Source organism: Corvus brachyrhynchos, unplaced genomic scaffold (genome assembly GCF_000691975.1).
Source record: "Corvus brachyrhynchos isolate BGI_N302 unplaced genomic scaffold, ASM69197v1 scaffold46, whole genome shotgun sequence".
Classification (NCBI taxonomy): domain Eukaryota; kingdom Metazoa; phylum Chordata; class Aves; order Passeriformes; family Corvidae; genus Corvus; species Corvus brachyrhynchos.
This window is the reverse complement of record NW_008238838.1, coordinates 3,736,298-3,736,607: the sequence shown is the minus strand read 5'-3', so window position 1 is coordinate 3,736,607 and position 310 is coordinate 3,736,298. Positions and strand designations below refer to the sequence as shown.

Here is a 310-nt window from a genome sequence, read left to right as displayed (position 1 = left end):
GGGATGCTGGAGGGGATGGATGTGGGGATGCTGAATGGATGGGATGTGGGGACGCTCCTCGGGATGTGAGGACGCTGGACGGGATGAGGGGTGGGGACAGGTGCCAGAGCCAGTCCCTGCTGCCCGTACCTGGGTCTCGGAGAGGCTGAGGGCCGTGGCCAGCTCCACCCGCTCGGGCGTGGAGAGGTACCGCTGGATCTCAAACCTCTTCTCCAGGCCGGAGAGCTGCGAGTCGGAGAACACGGTGCGGGCTTTGCGGCGGCGGCAGTGCTTCCCGGGCAGCTCGGCGTGAGCGTGGTGCTGGAAAAGG

General features: G+C 67.1%; 1 protein-coding gene across 1 annotated transcript in view; it reads right to left on the bottom strand.

Moving 5' to 3' along the window:
* Nucleotides 1–310, bottom strand: part of BSX (brain specific homeobox) — a 4,668-nt gene that overhangs the window by 2,775 nt on the left and 1,583 nt on the right. The window contains exon 2 of the mRNA XM_017738360.1: nt 130–307. Within this exon, the coding sequence (XP_017593849.1) occupies nt 130–307 (178 nt within the window). The remainder of the gene's footprint in view (nt 1–129; nt 308–310) is intronic.